This window comes from Ylistrum balloti, unplaced genomic scaffold (assembly GCF_031769215.1).
Source record: "Ylistrum balloti isolate Yb309-2 unplaced genomic scaffold, AGI_CSIRO_Ybal_v1 Utg370038, whole genome shotgun sequence".
NCBI classification, from domain to species: Eukaryota; Metazoa; Mollusca; class Bivalvia; order Pectinida; family Pectinidae; genus Ylistrum; species Ylistrum balloti.
Window position 1 is genome coordinate 23,529 of NW_026782097.1, and position 25,423 is coordinate 48,951.

General features: G+C 36.3%; 1 protein-coding gene and 1 pseudogene across 1 annotated transcript; one reads left to right on the plus strand and one right to left on the minus strand.

Moving 5' to 3' along the window:
- Positions 1-1,336: 1,336 nt before the first annotated feature.
- On the minus strand, positions 1,337-6,172 carry LOC132548940 (arrestin domain-containing protein 17-like). The gene is made up of 6 exons (XM_060212844.1): positions 5,935-6,172; positions 4,724-4,846; positions 3,830-4,062; positions 2,559-2,741; positions 1,654-1,839; positions 1,337-1,510 (listed from the first exon to the last, which is right to left on the minus strand). The coding sequence occupies exons 1-6, from the start codon at positions 6,170-6,172 to the stop codon at positions 1,337-1,339; spliced, it is 1,137 nt and encodes a 378-aa protein (XP_060068827.1).
- Positions 6,173-13,344: 7,172 nt separating this feature from the next.
- Positions 13,345-24,609, plus strand: LOC132548941 (uncharacterized; annotated as a pseudogene).
- Positions 24,610-25,423: the final 814 nt, after the last annotated feature.

The window sequence follows — 25,423 nt, forward strand, 5'->3', positions numbered from 1 at the left end:
GTACTGACAACAGCACGGGATACAACACTGACAACAGTACGGGATACAACACTGTACTGACAACAGTACGGGATACAACACTGTACTGACGATAGTACGGGATACACCACTGTACTGACGACAGTACGGGACACAACACTGTACTGACAACAGTACGGGATACAACACTGTACTGACAACAGTACGGGACACAACACTGTACTGACAACAGTTCGGGATACAACACCGTACTGACAACAGTACGGAATATAACACTGTACTGACAACAGGAGTTGGACTTTGAGACTTTTTCGGAGAGTCTTGTTAGTTTTCATGGCCGTTGCAAGACCATGACCACGACTAATCCTCTGAATTGTCTCTGACAGGCCTTTGATATAAAGGATGACTACCTGTTCTTTAGTTTTGTTCTTTTCCTTGATGCTTCGTCTCTTTGTCTTTTGCATTTATTAACATCGTTGTTAACTTTTTGGATTTCCCAATCAGGATATCCACATGTTTTCATGGCAATATGGATGTAACTTTGCTCTTGCTTCTAGTCATGTTCTTCTGTGACAATCGTTTCACATCTTTTGAGTGAGGTTCGTACAACGCCCAATCTGGCGTAAAGTACGGTTCGATCGGAAGATGAATTAAGTATTGGTCCCCGTGTGTCTTCTTGATCACGATATATGAAATTCTGATAGTTACATCCATACTTGATATAAACAACTTCAATAGTTATAAATAAGTATATATCAGCATTAACTTTAATGATCATTTCATATAGGTTGATTTACCTCAAACAGTACATCCGTTAACTACGTTGACCTTGTTGTTACATATGAAAAAATAAATCACTTAAAGGCATACTCTCTGAGCATTATATAAAGCATTACAGATCTACAATGCTGAGAATGATCATAACCCAAGGTGACTGGTGAACTCTGGTGACCGGAGGATCATCGGTAGGTGAGTGTGACCAAAACCTTGTATTGTAACGGGAGGAACGTCAGTCCTTGAGGTCGACCGCAACTTTTTGGTTGTGTTGTAATCAGTTCCTGTGATTGACTGTTACTCTACAATTATGGAATGGAAATTATCAGTTCCCGAGGTATACGATAATCCTAGCCTAGCAAGGTGCCCGGGGGCTGTAGACCAACTGAGGTTATGCGTGCCAATCTGAATGCTGGCATCTGCTGTAAGAATACTGTTCTTGACTTTTGGCAGTCTTTTTCTGTTGGTGTATACCAGATATGTTCGATTTCATTGTTGTGGCCAGCTGTACCACTGATTTGTACTAAAGGCACGCAATGACCACGTGACGATACTTTCTACATCGAATTTTAAACGAATCCCACTAAACCTCAAGTTCAATCAGTTCGTCTACTTTTCCTTTACTGTTGTCTCCGTCACCCTCTCCTTCATTCTCCTCGTTTTCCTCAGGCGGTTTAGCAGATATATGTCCCACTGGTAAGACAATGTTGAACAGGGTATGTTTTGATGGGAATGACCACGCCATTTCTGTTTCAATCTGAATTTAAAAATGGAAATAACAGCGTTGTTTAAATGCAATCTGTAAAAGCAAGGACAGGCAATCGCATTATTACTTTAACGACAATATCTTTGACTGCCATATGTTAGTATTGGAATATATATGCTACATATACAGCTTACCTTCAGTATGTACCTGACCTGTATATATTTACAGTTGAGCAGGGCTGGTGGCATGTGACTTGGTATTTTCAGCTGGACGTCCTCCCAGTAATCGATCTCGCCTGCTTTTGTGGGACCATGCTTTTGGAATGCCAAAACTGTCTTTTTACACTTCTGCGTCCAATTGTCTTTTATGTAAGTCATTTTCTGTCAAAGATTTGAAATTTCACCTTTTTAAATAGCGGTTGTATGGAAAGTGATTTATCTCCATTTTATATCTGGGCAATTATCTTATCTAAATTAATGGCGACTGTAGTTTATTATCATCAATACATGTATATTATTGTATTGATACGGTAATAACTAAATATGTTCGATACTTCTGTATACCTGGTGGTTCTGTAGTGTGGTGTGAAGTTAGATGTGTTTGATACTCGTCAGTATACCTGGTGGTTCCGTAGTGTGGTATGAAGTTATGTGTTTGATACTCGTCAGTATACCTGGTGGTTCTTTAGTGTGGTATAAAGTTGGACGTGTTTGATACTCGTCAGTATACCTGGTGGTTCTTTAGTGTGGTATAAAGTTGGACGTGTTTGATACTCGTCAGTATACCTGGTGGTTCCGTAGTGTGGTATGAAGTTATGTGTTTGATACTCGTCAGTATACCTGGTGGTTCTGTAGTGTGGTATGAAGTTGGACGTGTTTGATACTCGTCAGTATACCTGGTGGTTCTGTAGTGTGGTATGAAGTTGGACGTGTTTGATACTCGTCAGTATACCTGGTGGTTCCGTAGTTGTTTATCTCTCTCTCTTTTGAGAACGTGCCACTACATCTATATGTCGTTATTTCCTATATTTGTCATGTGTTGAATTTTATCAATACAAACCTATATGCTATAGTATTGTCGTGTTTGTCTATGTACTTACCAGAGTCAGTGAGCATTTCGTGTATTTCATCTGTTTTTTGGTGTGATTTGTGATCATAGCCGTCAATGTGATAAACTCGCCAGGGATGTAGGCCCTCCTGTCCACTTGAAATCTTCCTTTCAGCTTTCCGGCAGAACAACAACATGCAACTACATCCTGATGCTCTATAAACCGTAACGGGATCTTGCAAAATAAACAAAAAGTTAAAGAAGTCCCAGTAATCTTTACAAAGATTTTTGATACGTATCTTCTGTTGATGGTTGGTCTCTTAGATGCATTTCTGTCTCAGATTCTGACCAAGTTTAGTGAAAAGCAAATTTAGAATTAAAGCAAAATAATGAATTAAAAAAATCCCTCCCCAAAATAGGTAGATACAGCAAATAGATACTGAAATAAAAGGCGCACATCTGCCCTATACAATAGCTCACGTTTTTGAGCAATTACATCACGTTTATGTAACACTAATGATGGGTGTTCCCAAATTGATCACGTGTTTAACACCATGCTTTCTATCATAATTACAAATCATATCACTTAATACACATAACGGCCATGTCAAATTACATTCCATATCGGCCCAATTACTTGCACGTGTACTTGTAACTACACTTCATTTGTGTCAAAACACAACACTTGAACCATCCGTGTCCTTAAGTCTCTTCTCCTTTTCTTGATTGCGGGTTCGTGACATTATAACCGATAGTTTTCCCCCGTTCACTAATTCCTGCTCTACCTGGTTGTTGGTTTGAGATATATGTGGATCATATTTCCGTATCTACCATTGTCAGCTTTTTAATGTGAGTGATCTTAATGTTCCTATACCTTAACAATACACAAAGATGGTGGCTACTTGTTGATTTCTCTCGAGAACAACTACTGATGAAAGGAAAGTAATAATTGGCAATTTCAATAGAGCCAGAGAGAAGATTAATAATTTCCAAAACAAATGTATGTATAAACTTATATTATAAGTTCTTCCATTCTATATCTCATTGAGACAGTTCTTTCTAAATACAGTGGTAACACATAATCCGCCAGTTACCTAGTGCATTTGCAAATTTCATAGGTCACAAACGTCATATACCTTGGAGCAATGAAATCGATCGTGAAATCATAACACAAATAATAAATATGACGTCATGAATTAAAAATGGCGCACACAATATCTGACCTCCACATTTGCCATAAATTGTATCGCATTTCATTTCGTTTGAGATTTTATGAAATAAAAACACATTTAAGGTCTTATATATATGTGTATGTTTACCTACCATATTCAGCGGATCCTTGCTAAGATCTAAAGGAACGATGACTTTGATCTTCTGAAGGTGAAATAGTATAGGTTTATCCTCCACGATACCTCTAACAGACAGGTAATAACGGACGAAACCTCTGTTGCTCTCAAACGACGGCATAACGTCAGGAGGGAGATCGAATTTTACAGGCAGGAAATAGAACCCTTGACCAAATGTTAGCGAGCCGTCTTGAGAAGGTTTCAGATTCGCTGAAATATAAAAATTACCACTAATAAGTATTAATTTTCATCTATAACAATCGATATTCTTCTTGTTTCAGCATTGCACCTGTAGATAAGGTGTGTCAAACATTGTAATATTTTATATATTATGTTTTTTTATTTAACAAAAACTCTACGAAAACAATTAATTGAATGACGTCTTTCCGTATTCTGGCCAGTTCTAATTGATTTAAATATGTCTCTTTTTGTCTTGATATCAATTTATATATCAATTACTTTTTTAGACAGCGGAAATTAAATAAATCCTTCCGTCAGAACGAGTAAACAATATTGTTTCATCTACTATGCTATAACTGGGAGTTAGATATAGTAGCGTTAAACAATTATTTGAAATGCATCATATTCTAGGATTCGTTAGTGATGCTAAGGGCCTAAAATCTGAAACTTAGGAGGCGACAGGGGAAAATCCAAAATAAATGAAATAAAAGTCTTTAACTAGATAGATCGGTGCACTAGCCCCATGATTTAATGAATTTCGTAAATTCCACCAATTGGATAATTTTGAACAACGTCAAGTACAGAAATTAATCATTTATACTAATGCAAAGAAACCTTCGGAAAACACCACATTGACCACGAAACTGATTGACATTTCATACAATAGACGATTTAAGAATATTGTTCTTACAACTTTTGATGTCTTCCTCCAGTTTCACTACGTCTTTGTGAACTCCATATGTTAATTTTTTCTTTGGCCCGACAGTATCCGTCCAGCGTGTCTTTATATACCCTCGTAGATGTATCTTGAATTCTGCAAAACCATCAATTTTCTTTTAATTTCTCTGCTTTGTTTTATTTTTTCTTTGACATTTTACATTTTATTATGAAAATTGATATGATTTATTTTCTGACGACAAAAAGTACCGTTTTGATCGAACTGAATCCGCCAAATTAAAGAATTATGCCTTGAAAGAAGATACTAAGGCTCGTTGATTGTGACAACACAATTGTCCTGTTAATATTTCCTTCTTGTGACGATATAATAATCATTTTATCAATAACAAACACTTGTGGAGTAAAGAGGTAGCTTTATCTTAAAGGGGTATATATATCTACATGTATTTATCACACCAACATTTGATCGGTTTGTCCTGTACATCCTAGTTACCATCACACAATGGCTGACCTGTTGGACTGTCACGCCGAGAGTTTGCTACATCCTTGCATTCGGAACTGATTTTTATTGAAATGTTACAGATGCATAGCGTTTTTACTAACATTTGTTTCGGAACACCTTTGATATAACTAGTTATGAAACTTTATAATTAAGTACATGTTAATGAAAATATGAATGTATAAGTAAGTGTTCAGCCATTAGGCTTAATACCATCCATTATTCACTGCTACAGGTTTCGCAAACTGTAATTTATAAAATTATATGCCTTCATAAACCTTCACAGCTATAAGTTTGTTGAGCTGTTATACAACAAATCATTTGACAGTCACTTATCTCTCACTGATATAAGTTTGATGAGCTTGAATTTTATAGTTACTCACCTTTTACTCTTTTGTCGAGATTTTAAAAGTGATGAATGAACAACAGGTTTTGATGCCAAGTTAGATACAGCATAGCCAAACAATAAATTAAACTGCATTAAAGAGCTGTTTTTCGTATTCTTCAGTAATGCTAAGGCCACGAATCTAAAGCCTAGAAGGCGACTGAAAGAAACGATAAAGGTTTAGTGAGCTATAACTTTACAGAACACTTAAAAGTCACTTACCTGATACTGATAAAGGTTTGGTGAACTATTATATTACAGAACACACGACACTTACTTACCTTACACTGATAAAGGTTTGGTGAGCTGTTACATTACAGAACACGTGACAATCACTTACCTTTTACTGATAAAGGTTTGGTTAGCTGTAATTTTACAGAAACTTTGACTAAATCTCCAGCATGGAGCGTTCCATCGTCTCGCAAAGTTATCAGTTCTAAGATTAAACTGCCTTCCTTTATCAAAGACGTAACGACATTAGGTTTCTCCTCCTCTTCCTCCTTCTGTTCGTTTTCTTTCTTTTCCTCTTTTTTATCTGGTTGCTTCTTCTTGTTTTGTTTTTGTTTATTATTCTTCATTTTGAAATATAGCGACTGTAACGTTCTGTAGACACGCTAAGTACGTTAAATGTTGGTAAGGACAATTAAAGGTAGACACAAGTTATAACGGGCCAATACACACCATTGTGATACTACTATAAAACGGTGTTAATGTGATTGCTTCAGGTGTGTATGACAGATAATTATTTCATACACAGGTACATTGTACATGCAGTTATATGATATACGATTGTATAATAGTTTGTTCAGGCCAATGTTTATCAAGCTATATGATTATCGTTTCTGCGCCTTGAAGTAACCGTGGTTAATGGTACACCATGAAGGTTTTATTTCTATTATCGGATGGCCATATGTTTGTGTGTGTCTCTACTATGACAATTAAACTAAATAAGTGTCCCCTCAAAATGTTTATGTTCCATTCCACCCGTTCTTGGTTACCGATGTCATGCCTTTGGATTTTGATTTTTTCCCTTTAGAACACTTCTTGCTTTTGTCAGTCATTCGTTTTTTGTTGTTCTTGTTCATTGCTATCCAGCGTTTATGTGTTCTCTGTTCCGTGACACGTGCTTCCATTTTCTAAAAACATTTCCCTGAAACAGCCCCGGAAACTATTAGAGAATTACCCAAAAGACACACAAGTGAATAACACCTTTAAGTTGTAATTTAAATAAGACACAGAAGAGACAAACAATAAAATTGTAACATACAGCTGTTTCGTACTTCTAGTACCTGTAAGTGATGCTAATGGTTCAAATCTCAAACCTAGGGGGCAACAGAAGAAAATAGTGGTCATGATTAAATAAATTTCGTAAATTTCATATGTGTGATAAATAATAAGAACGACAAAAACATATTTATATTCTGAATCGTGCCACCATCTGAATGAATAAATTCAAAACGTGGCATGTAGGTCACGGAAACCTCGGAGATTAGTAATAGTCCGCTAGCAGTGTCTACCACCTGCAATCTAATTGTATACATTTTAATATATTTCCCTTCCCCCCAGGTTTTCTATAAAATGCTGAAGACTGTAATGAAATACGATAACTGTAATGGCTGTTCATACTGGGACGTCCATAGAGAAGTCAATGAGATATACACATTTGTACACAATATGTGACAAAGAATCAGCGAGTTGTGTCCCTTTTACATGGTGAGCGAGCATGACACGATATTTAGACAAAAATACAATTTGACGATATTATATACATTCATATCAATATACAGCCCAAAGGGTTGCTTTAAGAATTGTATACACAGTTGTCAAGCGATCTATGAATCGATCATTCAATATGAATTACGTAAGATGACACCATTATAGACATTGTTGTTTTTTATTACATAAAAGGCAACTAAGGCATTAGCTTAATTTATGTATCGGAAACACTATACAAGATACTTTTATTGTCGATTTTTTTTGTTCAATCGATATAGGAATTATTTCCCTTGATTTTATTTTTAAAAATAACTAAGAGTTCTGTTCCTTGAATTAGAGGGCCATCGGTCATCTGATGGAGCGTACCCGGCTATTTTTAGAACATAGGTGGCGCTGGTGTATTGTCAGTGATAGCCGAAAGTTAAAGTCCGAAGAAGATAAATACGTTAACAGTAAACCAATCATCAAATGCCTCAGTACTGCTTTGTGCCATTGTACACAAAATCCGGAGGGCATCGGTTCCTTAAAGATGAATCGATGAAGCTGATATCATTTTAATGATTTTTTTTTTATACAGGAACAATTTGTCTCAAATGATACTTTGCGGCTGCATAGAGATGCTGCTAGTACTCTAGGTTATGGTGCTATTTTTAAGGAGCAGTGGTTTACTGGTTCCTTTCCTGCTGAGTGGAAAGTATATCACATTTCTATTTTGGATTTTTCCCCAATTTGCTAGCCTTGAAAGTTTGGGGTCCACTTTGGAAAAACCACAGTATCTTATTCTTTACAGATAATGAGGCTCTGGTGCCTGTCATAAATAAGCAAACCAGCAAGGATCCAACATTATTGCATATGGTGCGATGGTTGGTTTTGCATTTCATACGCCTTGATATTAACTTTCGAGCGAAGCATATTCCGGGTGTCAAAAATGTTCAGGCTGACTCTCTCTCTCGCTTGCAGATGGAAGCTTTCAGGGTCCTTGCACCATCTGCTCAGAGAGAACCTGTGTTTGTACCAGAAGCGTTCCTTCCATAGGCCTTTTCCAACACATTGAAGAACTTTTAGCGTCGTCTCTAGCTCCTTCCAGTAAAGCAATTTATACTAGGGCTTGGAACCTTTTTGACCAGTTGCTATAATACAGGGATTTTTTTTATCAGGGAGTGCTTGAGTCTCTCCTTGTCATATTGCTCTATTTGTTGCACATCTGCATCATAAACAATGTTCACCTAAGATTATTTCAACATATTTGTCAGAAGTAGCATATGTACATAAGCTTCTACACAATTTTGACCCTACAGAGTCTTTCTTAGTGAAGAAATTGGTTGCAAGTTGTTATAGATTAAGTTCTTCAGTGGATATGAGACTACCAATTACGGTTGAAGTGTTGAACACGATACTTAAGGCTCTACAGCATGTTGCTCAGATTGCATTTGAAAATGCTTTGTTTCAAGCAATGTTTCTTTTTGCTTTTAGTACATTTGCTCAATTTGGTGAGATTGCAACAACAGAAAATACTGTTAATCTTGTTCAGTTTCAACATCTCACGTTCTCAAGATTACAGACTCCACCTACTGTTCAGGTGGATTTTTATAATTTTACACATAACCTACAGAAGAAACGTCATGCTATTACATTTAGTCATGGCCCTGTGGTTTTCTCTGCGGTAACTGCACTCAATACTTACCTCACATATAGAGGCAAGGGGGGGGGGGGTCCTGTCTTTTTACTACTGAATCAGAAACCTGTGCCACGTGCTTACTTTGACCGTATGTTAAAGTCCTGTTTGGCATTCGCAGGCTTGGACAGTTCTGTGTACAAAAGCCACAGTTTTCATATTGGGGCGGCATCATATTGGTCACAGAGAGGCATGTCAGACTCTCAGTTTCGTTCTTGTGGTAGATGGTTCTCAAATGCTTTCAGAAATTACATAAGGTCAGCTGCTCCATAACTGGATTGCTTGGGCCGTTTGGTTATCTTTTAGTAGCTTTTTAATAGGCCTAGTTCCTCTTTAAAGCCTAAATATTGTTATTTTTAACGGACCCACCTGCCAGTCGACATGGTGTTAAGTGTATGTTTGACAAACTTACTGCGTTTCAATATTTGGGATACGCCCATTTCTTACATGGATGCTCTTTTTGTGCTGGGTAAACTTTGCGTACGGTGACATTATTGTTTTATATTCCGGACACAATTTTAGTTGTCAGAGCTTGCTAAGGCCAGTTCTGTCACCTGATATTTGAGGTGCTCACATTTATAACTTTTGCCGTGGTGTGTTATGGACTGTGTGGTGCACTTGTTGTGCACTGCCTTTGCGGCCGTTTATTTTGAATCATCTTGTTTAACTTGTAATGTGTATATATGTATCTTGTTTTTATGGTGCATATTTTTTCAGAGCTTTTCTTTTTGCAGCTATATATTTTGATTATACACGTTTTAACAGAGCTTGCTTGGGCAAGTTCTGTCACACCGATTTATGGCCATTAGCCCTCTGGCTCAGGTTCCTGTTAGTCGGTCATGTTCGTTGTGTCCATGTGCATCATTTTGGTGCTGAAGATATATAATTTCAGACCCTGCTTGGACCGATCTGTGTTTTCAGTTTTTAACTATTTTTCTATTGGTATTTTTTCTTTTCATTTTCACATGGAATGTTTAGTTAAGTAAATTCTTTGTAAATGTGAAGCATCAACCAGTTTGGTCTGGTATATGTAGATCAAGTGTCTTCATATTCATTGGATTAAGTTCATTTTTGTATACTTATAAGTATCTTGTTGGATCTTGCATGGGCCAGGTCCAATGTTTTTGTTTGTTGCCAATGTGCATATTCAATCAATAGATAACTATGTGGCTTGGGTAGTTTTGTATGGGTTTCCAGCCTTGTATTTCCACAACTTTATTATTCATAGGTCGCCTTTGTGGGGAAGACAATTTGAAGACAATCATGTCTTTGTGGCGTTCTTTTTGTTAACCCCACATTGGTTATTTATTATAACTACTGAAAAATAATCTTTTGTTCATTTTATGGTTTATGTAACTGTAAGATATGTTTTTAATTTCATAAATAAATACAAAGTCACCCTCTCTGTAAGGATGATTTTTTTCATTCATATTCATTGTTTTGTCGTTTCTTGTCGTAGTGTGCAGATACATAAAAGAGCGTTAACTTGTAGTGTTTTAGGAAACATTGTCAGCTGTGACCTCGCTGCTCAAGCAGGAATTTAATTATATAATCTGCACTGAACCAGTGAACACACAGTGGTCATCCCTTGTTGTAATTCAGGTAAGTACCTCTTCATCCGATATCCTAACAACAGGGTTATACTGTTTAATGGAATAACAACTTTAAACAAAACCCAACATCTTTAAGCGTCTTGTCATGTGAATACATTGTTTTTAACATTGATAATACGGAACATCAGTTATCGGTATGCATTTCCCAGTTACACTTGCGATCGAAATACTGGATTAAACGAAAATTACCATATACAATAGACTATTTCTTATCCGATTGGCGTTGAAATGACAAAGCTTTGTTCATAAACTCACAGCACTAGGATTCGAGAGATAAGGTTTATGAAGATTATTTGGAAGTTTAATGGTAGCATTCACAATAGTGTCATTGATCTAATCTCTATACGGCGGCTGTCGTCGATGAAGCAGAATACGCCTATCCTTCTAGGTCATCTTGCTAATATTTTGTCCTCATTTAATCGAATTTCGATTTTTTAAATTTGTGTTTAGATTAAGATTCTGTTTACATGTCTTTATTTTCTTTGTTGTTTAGGCATTCTTTTTACAATTATTTTGAAAACGTCGCGTTACCAATCCATCCTCAGTGTAGGCCTAATAAACCGATTTCTCATTTACTTGACGGACAATCTATTTCGTAATAAACATCAAACAAAGATACACTTACACTTCGTTGTCTTTGGAATTTCTTAATCTTTAATGTCTCCTTTCGTATTTAATTTTCCATTCGAAAAAATGAAAATCTTTCAGTCCTTTTCCCGTCTTTTAAACAAGATTTAAGCAAAATGCATTATATATAGTACTTCTTTTGTTGTAGTTTGCATGCAATATGCAGTGTGATCTGACAGAAGTTGTTGATATAACAAGAGAAATAGGAGACATGAGTATGAATCTGGGGACTAAACTAGAAAGGTAGGTAATTCAAAGTTTATATCAAAAGGTGCTAGTCACACTTTGTCTTTTGTTCAAAAATGCAGGTGGTATACACTGATGATGGACTTTAGGCCCCGAGGTTTTTTTTTATATGCTGCAGTTTTCATTTTGAGGTCCTTTTAAAATTATTCAATCTTGAATATGAAATATAATGTTAGGGAAAGTGCACTTCTGCAATGAAAACCAATCAATGCAGCACTCTGAATATCACCGACGACAGGGTAAAATTTCATGGTATCATCTGTGTACCTAGAACAAGGTAAATTCCACCCTGTTTGGACATCGAACTCCCTTATTGTGACAAGTAACTAGTATACATGTGAATAAATGGCAACCTAGTTCAGCAGTGTATATTGTGTACCGAATGGTCTGTATTACTGCTTTGTTACACAATATAAAACATTTCAATCCCGAGTTACTCAGGCTATACAAAGCCTTTTCATGTAATGCTTATATAGAAGATTGGTGAACGGTATTTCTCAAACACATTGGCCTAACATGAAATTACCTGCACCCTACCGTAGAAAAACTGCATTTTTATTTCAAGACAGTCAATATTAGTTGTTACAGAACTATTCAGTGTGGGGAAACCTACACACTTATCAGTGGTAATGATATCTCTGAATATTTGTAGTAAATTGTGTATTTGTTTTTAAAATGATTAATGTCATGCTGTATTTTCCAGTTTGTGGTTATCATGAATAAGCATTGATTTGTGAAATATTTCAACAGTCACCACAATGTTCATGTGACAAGATAGATGATGCAAAAAGATAAAAATCCTGTGTATATTTACCGTAACACCACTTACCAGGATAACAGATCTAAAAAATACATTTCCTGTAAAGATTTATCGACACCTGACTTCCCAGCATGTCACATCAATCAGCGGCATGTTCTTAATGGCTTTTTGATATTTTGGTTGCAGACAATCGAATGATAAAAAAAATGCGGTTTTTGATCCGAGGTATGTCTTCTTTCGTTATATTTCTATGCGACGGCTACATTTAATGATATATTTCCGAGGCTAAAATATATTCTAACATGAAACTTTATATCTTTATAACTTTAATCTGAATACAATGAGACATCTTATTTCATTGTGTATTTTGTAACATTTTGTAACAAATGAATAAAGATATAGAAATAAATTGAAATTTCACGGGATAAAATTTGCCCAGTGTCTTACGAGCATCGTATAAGTTTTATAAGAATTGTGTTATAATCAAGAACTCGCATGTATTTGACATGAAATGAAAATCTCCAGTAAAAACAATTGGATTAGTCACGTTCCCGTATTTATTTAGATATTTGCTGGTTTTGAATTTAGTAAACACGCAGAATTTCCACACTTTGCGTCCCTAGCATCAGCAATGAGTCTGAGAAAGAAGAGAAAAAATCTATTCAGTGTAATTCTTTATTTGGCATGTAGTTATCTTATACTTTCAATCACAAAACATGATACATAGTCAGCATACTGTATGGAAATCTATCTTGGTGTGCTAATATGCAATAGACTGGTGTAAGTAAGTTCTTTACTTGTTTTTGATGGCAAACTGTCCCAAATACATGTTAACTTGTATTCATTCTTTCTTATTTTTTGTTTTTTGGTACAGAAATTCGCTTGACTATATCAAAGTTGCTGACCTACAATTTATTTTCAGAAGCTGATATTGTCTTAACAACCTTAAAGGAAAAGGCAACGACGGCACAGGAGAAATTGAAGAAATTATCTCTTCATTGTAGTACATCAGAAACAGAGAAGGAACATTATACATCTTTATTAACCTCTAAAACAGAAACAGCAGTTTCAATTAAATAATCAACACCAAAGAATTTCTCCACTACTACATCCATGCTACTCCGTTCGCCACCAGAGGAAGGAAACAACAGCACAGGGAATACACTTCTGCCACCCCGTCTGCCACCAGAGGAAGGAAACAACATCCCAGGAAACACATTCCTACCACCCCGTCTGCCACAAGAGGATGGAAACAACATCACAGCAAACACATCCCCGCCACCCCGTCTGCCACAAGAGGATGGAAACAACATCACAGGAAATACACTTCTGCCAACCCGTCTGCCACCAGAGGATGGAAACAACATCACAGCAAACACATCCCCGCCATCCCGTCTGCCACCAGAGGATGGAAACAACATCACAGCAAATACATCCATGCCACCCCGTCTGCCACCAGAGGAAGGAAACAACATCACAGCAAATACACTTCCGTCACCCTGTCTACGAACAGAAGTGTTTCGTCGTCCAGATTCCCACTTACTTCAGTGGATGGTAGAAAGAAATATTTCCCAAGAAAATTTAGAAAATACAACAATGAGGTACGTTATAAGTAATTTTTTTTGATAACATCCATCATTATAAACCCGCATTGAAGTTAGGAAGTATATTGAAACCAGGTTGTCCGTCCATCCACCCGTCACTCCTTCTGTCTGTGTCTTATCCGGACTATCCCTCCTACAGATTCAGCTCTACTGATGTAGTCATCACACACTACGCGTAGTTTTCGATTAAACCATTTCATGGTCCCATTTAGCAGGATTTTTGAGTGCGGAGTCTTTTCAAGAAAACTCCTACTCCTACATTTTTCGTAAACTGTCTTGAAACTCAGCGGATGTAATCATCACACACGGATGCTGTGCATCTGCCTATATTTCATTTTCTTCCTATTCTAATTGCAATGATGCCCCTTTTACTAAGTCCAGGCAACTACCTTCACAATTTTAAATTTGAATTCATCCTTTACAAAACAATTCTCGTTATTTATGTCTCTAGTTAGGATCTGGACCGGTTTTCCTATTGTAACATACATACCCTAACAATTTGAAAATAAACAAACCGTAACAATAAGCCTTCCCTGAAAATAAGCTCTAGTAGTTTGCTAAATAAACTTTCATTTGTTTGTTATTAAAGAAAATATGCCGCGTCTTGTCTTCGAATTTTTAAGGACTCATCCTTGGTTATGTTGAATCGGGGTATAATAGTTCGTCACCATGGCAACAGTTCTATTGTTAACTAATACATTATTTATTTTCCAGATGTTACTTTAACAAATTTGACAAATTCGTATACATCGTATACCTTGCATGTATCAGTGCAAACTTCATATGACATTCTATGGTTATGTGTTTTAACAGGATGATTGAGTTGAGTAAAGAAACTCTATCTTGCATTGGACGAGGAATTCAACATGCACCTAACACCAGTAGGTATTCCATAGTACTTGACGTGCTTCCATGTGCATTTCTAAGCGATCGAAAGCGTTTTCGTTGTTTTGCTACCAGCTGTGTTTCTGATCATATCCAATTTGTATGCAGTGCTGTCCGCCATTGCCGCATATATAGAAGAGAATCCTGTCGAAGTTTCTTCAATGTTTAGTTCTACGATCATAACAAAACACTGAGTGTATCTTTCTCATGTCTTGAATTCCAAATGTTTTCAGAACAAGCGGTACGCAGAATACTTTTAATGGTACTGGAAAGAACCGGTCAGTAGAGTGTGTTATGTATCATTATAGATAATGACTTCCATTATGACTGCTGTGTCATGTATTGAAACATATTATTTATATGATTCATTAGTAAACTAAAGATATTAGAAATGTAACAGTGTTACTTGAAAATTTGCAGTTTTATATACTATTTTATACCAAATGCATCATTACCTGACAAATACGTGAAATAGTTAAAATATTTTCTTTCAAAGTGTTATTGAAAAAGCTATTCCGACAAAATGACACTGCGCGCACGATTTGCATCCAATATTATTGTGTGTTTACAAATACTAGGGCCAGTCACAAAATTCAGTACTTAGCGTCTTACTTTTTTTTATTACAAGTTGTTACCCCACAGCCCGAAAGGGTGTGGGGTATTGCGATCACGCACGGCGTCCGTTCGTCCGTCTGTCCGTCTGTCTGTCTGTCCACACTTGCATACCGCTTATTATCTCAAAAACTACATCACCGGTTATCACCATTTTCACTGGGGATTTTGGGCCTATGGACCTATACATCTCCAATGAAAATGGAGATTCGCAGTGATATCGTGACATAATGAGCGGAATTCAAATGCCAACAAAAATCTACAGGCTTATTTAAGTCCATAAAGCCAAAATGCTAAGTGAAAATGGTGATCTCCGGTGATCTCATTCTTGAGATAACTTTCCACTCACCCCAACCACACATTTTCAACTTTATAATAAGGCTGTGGGGTATTGCCCGCGTTTGCGGAGCTATTTTACAACCAATTAAAGTATCCCCTAAAGTACATCAGACGTAAACGTTGCTCGATGGTCGCTTTTAAGTTTACTAGCGACACATTAAGGACTTCTGAAAGCAAATTGTTTTCAGGATTACAAACGAACACGTCACCGGAACGTGGGTCTGGCGAAGAGTGGGAGACCAATCTGTATTACTGAAATAGATTTTATTTTTTAAAACATTTGACAATCACTTGCCTTTCTTGGTTTGTCATCAACTGCTGTTTTCTATTCATGCGTCATATGGATTCAGCGCAATACATCCACATCTCATTTCCCGTAACTAACTGATTTTTTTTCTTGGGGTATAATTTCCATACTTTTTTATCGGTATCTGTAGCTTGTCCTGTTCAGGTGTCAGGACATGGCCGATCCATCAAGCACAACGACAGTCCTTTAGAACTTAATGCTTGATGCATTCTAAAAGGCCTACCATACGAGTTAAACAGTATAACGACCTTCCTTCCCAGCAAATGCTTTCAAAAGAGCAACTCCCCCTTGCCGTGTTTAATACCTCTTTCGTATACTATACCAATTTTACAATTCGGCATGTATCTGTCTTGGTTTTAATAAAATAAATTAAAGCACAGCGTGCTTTATATAGGTTTATATAGGTGAGTATATCAAATTTAGTTTCAACCTTCATTTTAGCTTTCAAAGATATGCAACTGGTCACAAGTACATGCCTTTCATTAATGTTTAACTTTTTTATGCGCATTTTTATCTAAATGTCTTTGTGGTGCTGTTTTATTTTGTTTGTACAGGAGCCGTTAAGTGACAGAATGTATTGAACGGCCCTCGTAGGATTAAAATAATGCATCAAATAATCTTTTGCAGTAAAAAGTGATGGCATAAACAGGACCCTGACTTTTATACGTGACGTTGATAAAGAAGTGGAAAAGGGTAGGTACAACCTAAATCTTAAGTTAGGGAAAGTTATCCATATAACTTTTTAGCTCACCTGGCCCAAAGGACCAAGTGAGCTTATGCCATAGCGCGGCGTCCGTCGTCCGTCTGTCCGTCAGTCGTCCGTCAAGTTTTTATTTAAACAACTTCTTCTGAAATATTTGGCTGGAAGGTTCCTTTGATGAAGCTAAACAAAGTTTGCAAAAAGAAATAACCTTGGCCCATATTCAAGGTCACAGAGGTCAAATGTGTAAAAACATTTAAACGACTTCTTATAAAATACTAGAAGGCCTAGAATCAATATATATATGGCTGGAAGGTTCCTTTGATGAAGCCCAACAAAGTTTGCAAAAAGAAATTACCTTGACCCATATTCAAGGTCACTGAGGTCAAATGTGTTAAACAAATTTAAGCGACTTCTTTCAAAATACCGGAAGGCCTAGAATCATTATATTGGGCTACTATGTTCCTGTTATGGTGTCCTACAAAGTTTGCTAAAAGAAATGACCTTGACCAATTTTCAAGGTCACAGGAGTCAAATGTGTTAAAACGTTTAAACAATTTCTTCTGAAATATCGAAAAGTCTAAAATCATTATATTTGGCCAGTATGTTCCTTTTTATGAAGTCCAAGAAAGTAAAAGAAATGACCTTGACCCATAGGTCAAATGTGTTAAACGTGGAACATATGCACAGATATAGTAATGTTGGTCATATAGATCCAGGTGAGCGATACAGGCCCTCAGGGCATCTTGTTTATTATAATAATCATTTTAAAAAGCCATGTACTCTCACCATGTATTCTTAATCAAACAATCTTAAAAAAAGAACACTCAATACTTAACAAATAAAAATTAAGTAATTTTCCTGCAATATCCAAAATTCATATGTATTTAAACAACCCGTCTTTTACGTATTTTTTTTATCCATTTCACCAAGTTACAAATACCCTTTCATAAGTTGATATCTATTTTTTTCAAATCATCGTATTTGTGCAAATTGAAGATAGATACGAAATAAATCTTCATTCGATTCCTATATCTCTTTTTCAACAGAAATCGTTAAAATATCCACTCATATGTTTCATAATCCTACAAAAACAAATAGTCTTTCTCATTATAGACAGGTGTCGTCGTCAACCTTGTTGATGTGTAAACGGCACTGCCTGTGTTTTACGTACACACTATGTATCATTAACATCATTCTTATCACATACAGGTTAGATTTTCTATGTCTTCTATTTCTTTTAATACCAATATCTGAATATGTTGTATTTTGATTTGATTTGATTTCTTTGTTTTTTTCAGTCAAACAATCACAATACTTACCGGTCCGGGGAAAAGGTCCTGATACCGTTCTATGTCTCGACACGTCAGCTAGCATGTGCGAAGGAAACTTTGATAAAATGATCACTGTAACCAATCAAATAATTGATGGGAAATACATTTGTTTTATCGTTTGAAAGTCGCTTTCATTATCTGGTAACAATATGATCTTCATATCGTTTGATTGGGATCTCCATTACGAAACTTTTCATCGCTCTGTGTTATCTGTATTAATAGTCGTTCTTTCACGGACTCATTCGAGTAGGAAATCAATGTTTTTCATATCATGAAATTATTTATCAGCAAATGTCAATAATTATTAGATATCGTTTTAATGTCATGACAACTGTAACTCAGATACTTTACAAACAAAATTAGCAAATAAATTATGGTAAAAAATATGATCTGTAGGTATTGAGAAGCTTGCAAGTTATGAAGAGTTGGAGGAAAATATAGCAGTGACCACATTTGGGATGAACACCAGTGTCTTTTACACCTCACAAATGACTACACACAAGTCAAGAATGCAGTTGGTAAATACATGTCTACAAGCTTCTCAAATGGAAAAGTCGATCTAGGATTAAACTTTGGTCATATATGATCATATACATCAGGCAACATAGTGCCTTTAATATTGATTTCTTTATGTAGACAGTTTGGAGAGCATGATGTGTACCTCATCGTTTTGGTGATCATTTTTTATTTTCTTTTAAAAAGAAGAAGAAACTGTCACCAAATGATGAACGAGTCGACCTTGTTCGATATGGTAACAAGTTGTGTCTCAGAAAATACCATTTGAAAACAATTGAGTGTCACAATTAATTTAATTCGGCGCCATGTCATCATGTCGGTACACAAGGAAACTTCTGGTCTTGGTGTTATCCACCTAATTGATTACATGTTTTTTATTGGTTACTCAATAGATCCAATTCTTGCTTGATGGATCTAATGAAATAACAGTTCTAATGACATTTAAATCATTTTTCTTACGACGCATCTATTTGTGTATCAATGTATTTATATGAACAGGTCTACAGGATGACCAACTTTGACCATTGAAAAACTGTATTTGATACATTGTCGATCATATATATATATATATTATAAAGTTAGGGTCCTTTTGATTACATATATCAGTGAAGCGATGTCATTTACTTGTGGAAGCCGATGATCTATCAATTTTCTACTGATTCTCTTGCTGCTGGAGGCCAGAGCTCACTACATCGTGGCTTAATGATGTCTATTGCAGCTTGTATTGGAAACTGTACGTATAATTTAAACCCAGTTCTCGTTGCTGATCATTTGGTAGTTTACATGCCGATTGTTTACTATAGATTCAAGTCATTGACTACGTAAAAAGAACAAGATCATAATATTGTAAAATAACACCGTTTTATCATAACTTTTGGAGATTCTGTGCTGTGTCACACCATACTCATTGACTCCTTGTAAGTTTCGCTTTAACATATCAACGAATGTATTAATTTGGATAATATTTGTACATTGTATTATGTAAATATCTGATTTATTCATGTGAAGACGAAGACGTGTTGTTGAACGATGTCCTGTTAATGGCACGAATCATAGTGATTACCGACGGAAAGTTATCTGCTCAGCATGGACTTACTGGGATCGATGAGTTTGATCCGATGAATGACGTCATGGTATACCGATTTCCTGTTTTATCTCGTTAAGAGTTATTTTTACTTGTTAATGGACAAACAGAATTTCTCAGCCCCAAATTTTATTATTTAAAAAATGTCCTAGCAAAAAGGTTCATTTGCTACATATTTAAAAAAAAATATAGGTAACAATCGTGACTTAAAGAATTCCAATAAAATTATCACAAAATATGAACAAAAGAAAACTTTCACAAAGAGAAAAAGGTGCAAGTAGAATAAGACCAGAAGGGTAAGCGTCTTCTGTTTCATTGATGACAGTCGCCATGTAATTTTTGGTCAATGCGAGAAAGCAATGTCACGTTCTCAAAGGGAAACGATGTATGTAACAATAGAACCAACAAGCGAGCTTTCGAACATCAAGCATGTCAAGCTGCATATCGCTTAAAGGAACAGAATATTTCTCAACGAGACCATTATGAAGACCGCAAAACTTCCCCATAATTTCATCTTTGCATCTTTTAAAACTCTGTGTTATGAGTTTGTCCGTAAGTTGACGACTTTTGCACGAAAATCATGATAATTGGTATTGAACCTTGAATATCGAATCTTTTGTGACATGTAAATTCCATAGATTGGGAATGCAGTCATTTGCTATCAAGAAATGGAAAATTCACAATAGAGAAATCGAAATTATTACGCTTATCATAGTGCTTGGTAGAAAACTGTCCGTGTGGGTTTCGTTAAAGGAAGTTATCTATAGATAGAAAAGATGGCAATTCCAACATTTTTTTTAAGTTGTGTAAACTTGTTTCACATCGAGGTAGATTTAAAAATTGATTTACAGTATTATTTATGCATAGAATGAAATTTCATTTAATGATGAAAAATTCTTTCTATCTGTGTATGCAAGTATGTCATTTCAAGCGGTTTTGATTCGTTTTAAAATAAACATGTCGGAAGAATGTAAATGGCGACAGTAAAAATTAAGTGTTTAAATAGCGGTAATTGTGATAAGGTACATTTGCTTTCTAACCGTGTTCACAGGTTCCATTTGCAGCAGAATTAATGAAAATGAATGGACTTGTTTGTTATTGCGTAAACGTAGACACGACAACAGATTCGGTAAGCTACATTGAAAGACATTCCAGAAAATTGGACAATATTCAAGGTATCAGTAAATAGTTCTACACATAAAAAAATGGGTGGTGAGTGAAAAAATATGATCTTAAGAAGATCATCGTTAACTAGGAAGATTTTAGAAAGGTTAAAAAATTTTAAATTATCAAGTGGGGGAAAAACGAAATGTAAAACAGTTATGTTTTATGTAATATCCAAGAAACGGTCTTGTTTTATGGTCTTTGTCATCACTTGTATTTCAGTTTGAATACCTTTGCTTGTTTTAAGAAAATATTGCAGATATTGACGGAGATTACAAACGGAAAAATATATCAAGCTGAACCCGTGCATGAACTCGCTATGATGTCTAAGTACTTGGTAAGAAAATAAATAGATAAATAAATAAATAAAAATATTAAATCATGACGTCGTTAGAAAGGCGTGTGTCAGTATTTGCTGATATCCTATCATATATCTGGTTCTTCTGTTTTCGTTCTTCGTTAGTCCGATATGCTTGTAACTCCGCCTTAACCTTGGTATTATTTCAGTTTGCCGCTACTCGCCTGCTTCGCCAGTTTCCAGGACTTGTCGATGGAGATGAAGATGCAATACAAAACGGAGAAGCTACGTTACGAGTCCTCTTGGAATTAGAAATTTCAAGTCGAGGAGCATTTGGAAGAGAATTTTCGGAAACCGAAAAAGTACAAGTTACTAAACGTGTTTGGTAACACTTTCCAATAGCTCCATATAATGCTTCAACATTCCGTATCTGTTTTATCAACTCATGGATAGGCTGGTATAGATGTAACCTGGACGAGCGCGACTCGCAAAGAATGGCTAAAACAACCAAAATACAATATATACAAGTTTATTACACTATATACACATAACAAGATATATCTCCTACCCTAATTCAGCACACTTCACTCCCTCACTCATAACCACACTTACATTATAATTATAGAAATATATATTAAAGTCTATACAGCCAAGCATCTATACATGTCTCTAGTAAAGACTCTGAAAAACGTCTCTGGATGGCCTGCTTATAAAACGTTACATCAGTCAGCAAATGTTCACCGGATTGAACAAATGTCCTCCCTGTTAACAGATCCAATGACGCACCAAGTACTGTCCACAAAGGACATCTCAATAATTGTCCACACAGGACATCTCAGGACTGCCCACATAGGACATCTTTATAATTGTCCACACAGGACAGCATATACAGTAGATAGGTCTGTCTACCTCCAGACTGTATACCGCAACAGTCCACACCAGACCTCATATGTTTACAGGACTGTCCACACAGGACATGGTATCAGGCTACACTGCCTTGCCCACACAGTACGTTAGCAACAGCTATCTTGGCCCACATAGGACACAAACAATCATCGTCCTCACTAACATCATGGGGTAGAACTGTAATTACATAATATAACCATGTCTAACCAAATATCCCATTCCTATTACTAAGCTATACATATATATGAAATATTATATTATTACAACCATATAATATTGTATGTAGCATATTAACTGATATAATTCCATTAGCAAATTCTAGTCTTAATTTCAAGTTTCTGATAAATAAACTGACTATTTCTGCTTATAATAACTAAATACATAATCCAATTCACAAAAATTAGTTATTCTATATCCATAACATATGTATTTTGAACTGTACTCATCGGCTGTTATAAGCATATACATGTATCTCTTAATATTCGGCCCTAATACCAAACACAACAGATTCCGGGTAAACATTGGAATACAAGGGTGTTATAAAGGTTTACAAACTTACCGCAAACTGTATTTTGCGCTGGCTAACCCCATACAAGCAATTATCGACCTGCCGAAATCTACATCGCTGCTCTCGCTTACATGTACATTTCCTTTCTCACGAGACTAAATTCGAATATAAAGAACTCGGATCCGGAGAATCCGTAATCAAATATCTTTTACGTGGAATTATTAAGAAAAATAGATAGACAGTATTTAGTTTATATATTATCGAAATTATTTCATTAAAATTAAATATGAAATGTTCAGAATATCTGGGATATTATTTCATACATATAAACAGATAAAATGTACAAAATTATGGTTGGGACTGTGACAATAGATAATTTTCGATTTCCGACTTTTTCAGGATATTATCATCGCTTTAGCCATCAGTATTTCTAAACGACCAACCACGCAGGTCATAGAACAAAACGAATATCCGGTTAATGAGCTTTGGGATCCAGAATTGCTCCCTCTCGGGACGCGAGTGAGGCGTGGTCCGGACTGGAAACAAGAAGACAATCGGGACGGCGACGGCCCAGGCACGGTAGTTAACCATCATAACAATGGTGGGTGTTATTAACCACGACAATATCTTGTCACGTGTAAACAAGTCACGTGTGCATCTAGAATTACATTATCTTGTTACGTATCGCTGTTACATTTTGCTATCGGTAACAACAATGAAGATGTTAATCCTTAACCTAGCTACATATGCATATGTATCTATATACTGGTTAGTACATATTTAAATAATGCAGTTTAATTTCATAATTTGGCCATACTGCACATAAAGGTGCTTGTGTGTCTACTCTCTCCAGCCTTTATAAAGGTGCTTGTGTGTCTACCCTCTCCAGCCTTTCAAGTGTACATACTGTAGGTGAAATATCTCAGAAAAGGTGTTCTTGCTATAAGAAACCCATGCGTGTTATCTTTTATTTGCTTTTAGTTACCGTGACAACGATTCTTTTTAATTCTTTTTATTCTTGATATGTATCGGTCACACCAGAACCTCTGGCATAGTCTTTATTGTATGGTTGATTAACGATTGATGGAATTGATCAATTTCGATGTCAACTATCGAGTCCTTCTCCCTTATGTCGTTTTTAGGTTTGAGTGTCGTGTAGCATGTTTAAAACTGTGTTACCAGTCCTTAGCAGTATTTAGTAACACACTATACGAAATGGCAAGATAACAGGCTAACATCAACTTCAATGGAAAGGCTGGCATACTACACGATCGACCAGCATTAGATATGACTGTAATCGGCTATTTCCGATCTAAACGAATTGCGCAACAGACACAATTTCTAATGTTAATGATCAAAGCTTGATATCGGCAGTCTGAACACAATTTTCGCAAACAGTGGTATGATTTTGAAGCCTGCATACGTTCTAATCGGCACATATAATGAGGTTCTTTGAAATTATTCAATATTGAAAGTTCAGAGATTGCACTGCATCTTGGATTAAGCACATCTCCCAGTCTAATTAATGACACCTATTTCGACGAAGTATGATTTTCCCCATGGTGGTGTGTCTATTGTAAAATCTTTAAATGCTCATGTACAGTTTGTTGTTCTAGGAACTGTTGACGTGTTGTGGGATTGTGGTATATCACCATGTCCATACCACTGTAGCGATCCCTGTGAAGTTCTGAGTACAGACAAAGATGAACGTCAGCTGATGGACAGTGAACTGATACAAGTCGGGTGCAAAGTCATGAGAGGTAATGTACCTGGTACATATAACGAACATACTTTTAAAAACCAAATTACAAACAGCATATATCTAGAATACAGTACTCTGTATCTCCAGTTAAATTCAGTTCGGAACAATATAATCTCATTACACGACACAGTTGCCTCATGTGGTTAAGGGATTGGCTATTGCGCGTCAATGTTCCCCGGCTTAATGGTAAGTTTGATGGCTTTTCCTGTATTCGATTGCCAGAAACAGTATTTGTCACTATTACAGGACCAGCTTGGACAAACGGTGACGATGACGGAGGTCAGGGTGCAAGCGGCGTCGTGTGCATGTGTACGAGGAAGGGAAACGTGTTTATATTTACTTCATTGTCGTCATCATGACCTCAGTTGGAAATATTGAGAAAGGTTGTCGGTCTTTAGTATGAACAGTGTTTTCGTAGTTGTTAGCCATATTCTCATTTACGAACGTGGTATTGCTTACTTGCATTGAACACTATCTAATTGAAGTCTCATATCATCTCATTCCCTTAGTATTTTTTTTCAAAAACCTCCATGTAAATCTTTCTTTCATTTACATTTTAACAACCGCTGTTTATATCAAGATGTTGTTGCCATGTTGTTTTGCCCTCTTTCCTCCGCTGTTTATATCAAGATGTCGCTGCCATGTTGTTTTGCCCTCTTTCCTCCGCTGTTTATATCAAGATGTTGCTGCCATGTTATTTTGCCCTCTTTTCACCGCTGATTTCATTAAGATGTTGCTGCCATGTTGTTTTGCCCTCTTTCCTCCGCTGTTTATATCAAGATGTTGCTGCCATGTTGTTTTGCCCTCTTTCCTCCGCTGTTTATATCAAGATGTTGCTGCCATGTTATTTTGCCCTCTTTTCACCGCTGCTTATATCAAGATGTCGCTGCCATGTTGTTTTGCCCTCTTTCCTCCGCTGTTTATATCAAGATGTCGCTGCCATGTTTTTTTGCCCTCTTTCCTCCGCTGTTTATATCAAGATGTTGTTGCCATGTTGTTTTGCCCTCTTTCCTCCGCTGTTTATATCAAGATGTTGCTGCCATGTTGTTTTGCCCTCTTTTCACCGCTGATTTCATTAAGATGTTGCTGCCATGTAATTTTGCCCTCTTTCCTCCGCTGTTTATATCAAGATGTTGCTGCCATGTTGTTTTGCCCTCTTTCCTCCGCTGTTTA

Bases quoted from the DNA above. Each gene is read 5' to 3' on its own strand.
- LOC132548940 (XM_060212844.1), bottom strand. From the start codon at position 6,172: ATGAAGAATAATAAACAAAAACAAAACAAGAAGAAGCAACCAGATAAA. The intron at 4,847-5,934 runs GTAAGTGATTGT...ATGGTTTTGCAG, and splicing joins CAAACCTTTATCAGTAAAAG to AATTCAAGATACATCTACGA. The intron at 2,742-3,829 runs GTAGGTAAACAT...TTATTTTGCAAG, and splicing joins GCAAGGATCCGCTGAATATG to ATCCCGTTACGGTTTATAGA.